Genomic DNA, 2,693 nt, shown 5'->3' with positions numbered 1-2,693 from the left:
ATTAAATTCTACATCCTTTAAGTTCCTCCTTAAATATTTGCATCAGAAAGGTTACAAATGTCTCCTGTTGTCTACATTCAGATCAATTTAGATTTTAACGTGAAAAAAACAAGAAAATGATACTATCACATGCATGTCACAATTTTTTCAATTGAAGCAATTGAGCAATATCTTTTTTCCTATATTTTCTGGCCCTTAAAAGGGCCCTTTTTTTAGACATCCTGGTCAGTGTCAAACTACGCTTTCTTTTCCATCTTATTCGGGATTAGTGCAGCCTGGATATTGGGAAGCACTCCACCCTCTGCAATGGTGATGCCAGAAAGCAATTTATCTAACTCCTCATCGCTTCTTACTGCCAGCTGAAGATGTCTAGGAATTATTCTAGACTTCTTGTTATCTCGAGCTGCATTACCGACCAATTCCAGAAGCTCAGCAGCCAAGTATTCTAAAACTGCTGTAAGATAGACAGGAGCGCCGGCACCTACTCTTTCTGCATAATTTCCTTTTCGCAGAAGACGATGGATACGACCGACAGGAAACTGAAGACCAGCACGACTGGATCGAGTCCTGCTCTTTTCCCTTGCTTTGTCACGTTTTCCGCAACCAGACATGATGATATGATTGCAAAATTACACAAAACTAACTGGAGCGCATGGTTTATAACCCTGGTCCTATTATTACGGACCAATGAAAGGGCTAGGTTTGATTTGGATGGTCCAATAGAATCTTAGTTCGGATCATAATCGGTCGTCCAATAGAATCGTAGTATTGTGACCCACAATAATTTATGCAAATAAGAAATATCATATTTATAATTTTTTTCTTTATATCAACTATTTAGCAATACTATTACACTGTGTTCCTGTATGAAAATAATACTGGAGCTATATTCATTTACAAAATCTCTGAGTTCACTTAGTTTATGAAAAAGATCGTTTGCGTTCCATGTAACTGTAATAAAATCGTTTGATGTATTACACATGATTAGCGCTAAATATATTTGCTTCTTCGCATATGTTGAAGAGGATAAATAATTTCTCCATTGGAGTATCTGCGTTGCGAATTGCCTGCATGTTGGTTTTTAGTAAATTTAGGAATTTGGATAGGCTGCCATTACCAAATACCGCGTAAATATCTTTAAGTGTAGAGAAGAAATCTGAGAAATTGCTATTGTTGGAGTTGCTATTGCTATTATTTTTTTCATATGATTTTGGCGTTATTGAGGTTGCTTGAGCATATGTTTTTGTTTCTGTAACTGTCGCTGAGGGTGTGATGATAGAATTTTGTGTGGTGGTAAAATGTGGTTTGTTCATGTTTATGCGTGGTTTGGTTTTTGTGAATTTTTCACACCCTCGATATGAAGCTGCGTGGTTTTGCTGAAAATTTGCACATGGGGGGTTATCAGTGTGTCCTGGTGTTGGGCAATCTGTGGTTTTATGATTTTGTGCACATTTGACGCACCTGGGTGCAAAAAAACAGTTGTCTGATTGAGTGGTGGAATCTTTGGCAGTTGTGACATTGTGGAACTATGCTTTTGTTTATGTATTTTTCTACTTTGATCATGAAGAGGCCTAGGTGAGTTTCGTTGTATATGTTTTCAATGTTTTCTTTTTGGTTAATAAAAATTCATTCTTGAAAATTCTTTTCAGTGGATTTTTATATTGCAGCATATCGACACATTTTTGCTGTAGTATTAGAAGTTCATGTTTAGAATATTCACGATTTTATGCATAAACAAATTAGGAAATTTTAAATGCCAAATTATTACCGTGTTCAAGTTATTTTTTAGAAAAAAATGTCTACATCCTAGAACTTGACTTCTTCGATCTCTTCTTAGTTGCGCAATTTTAAGACATATCTGTACAAATGTTCTAATTATAAGACTGTGAAGGATGTTTCAATGCTAAAAATTCGACCTTCATATCATATATACGAAAAGCAAAAAAAAAAAAAAAAAAAAAAAAACTGTGACGAATAACGCCGATTACTGGTCATGATCGTAAAATAAATATATTCATCCTCATGGTATGATCATTATGCAACTATATGAATAATCTATAAATTTACTTCGCTTGCTGATGTCAAAAACATTAAAATATTTTCTGTTGATGATCTTTCTGTCATGCATATAGGGAAGCCAGTTGCTACAGCCTTGGTTTTCATGCTCGAATTCCGAAGAAGGTATTGGTACTATTTAAGTGTATATAGTCTCTCTGCGTCATGGAGGCACCAGAAAGTCTATGGTTTGAATTGGTTTTGTTTAGCTGATTATGGCATAGTACACTAGGCCTATCAGACTAAGTGAAAGTATGCCTTCGCGGAGGACGTTCTAAGGGAAACCGACTAGTATTCACGTTGCATATGGAGAAAACCTAGAAACGCCCATGCAGCCAGCCCGTTCGCCTGGAACTAACCCAGGTCGGAACCGTTTGTTTACAGTGATTTTATCGCTAGACCACTGGAGGGAGCTAAATGCCATCGAACCGAAAGTCTTCGAAACAGAATCCAATGTCCTACCATCGGACATGGGCTGAGAGTTTGAATTCGTACCCTGAAATATCCAGCAAAATGAGAGCAGAATTTTCCTTTATCGCGAATGAAGTTCTCCCATTTCGGTGTTCCTTTGCCAATGTTCTCGGCGATGTGACAAAGTTCTAGTTTCGTCTCTAATAAAACTTTATAATATGTTGAAT

At 36.7% G+C, this 2,693-nt stretch overlaps 1 protein-coding gene across 1 annotated transcript; it reads right to left on the bottom strand.

Annotated features, from left to right (window-relative positions):
• Positions 1-236: 236 nt before the first annotated feature.
• Positions 237-611, bottom strand: LOC146993916 (histone H2A-like). Its single transcript, XM_085826426.1, has one exon. It carries the CDS (start codon positions 609-611, stop codon positions 237-239), a length of 375 nt encoding a protein of 124 aa, XP_085682552.1.
• Positions 612-2,693: the final 2,082 nt, after the last annotated feature.

Source organism: Stegodyphus dumicola, chromosome 11 (genome assembly GCF_044657685.1).
Source record: "Stegodyphus dumicola isolate Sdum_Otavi_A_Nest chromosome 11, ASM4465768v1".
NCBI classification, from domain to species: Eukaryota; Metazoa; Arthropoda; class Arachnida; order Araneae; family Eresidae; genus Stegodyphus; species Stegodyphus dumicola.
Note: the sequence above shows the minus strand (reverse complement) of the source record. Positions and strands in the feature narration are given on the sequence as shown.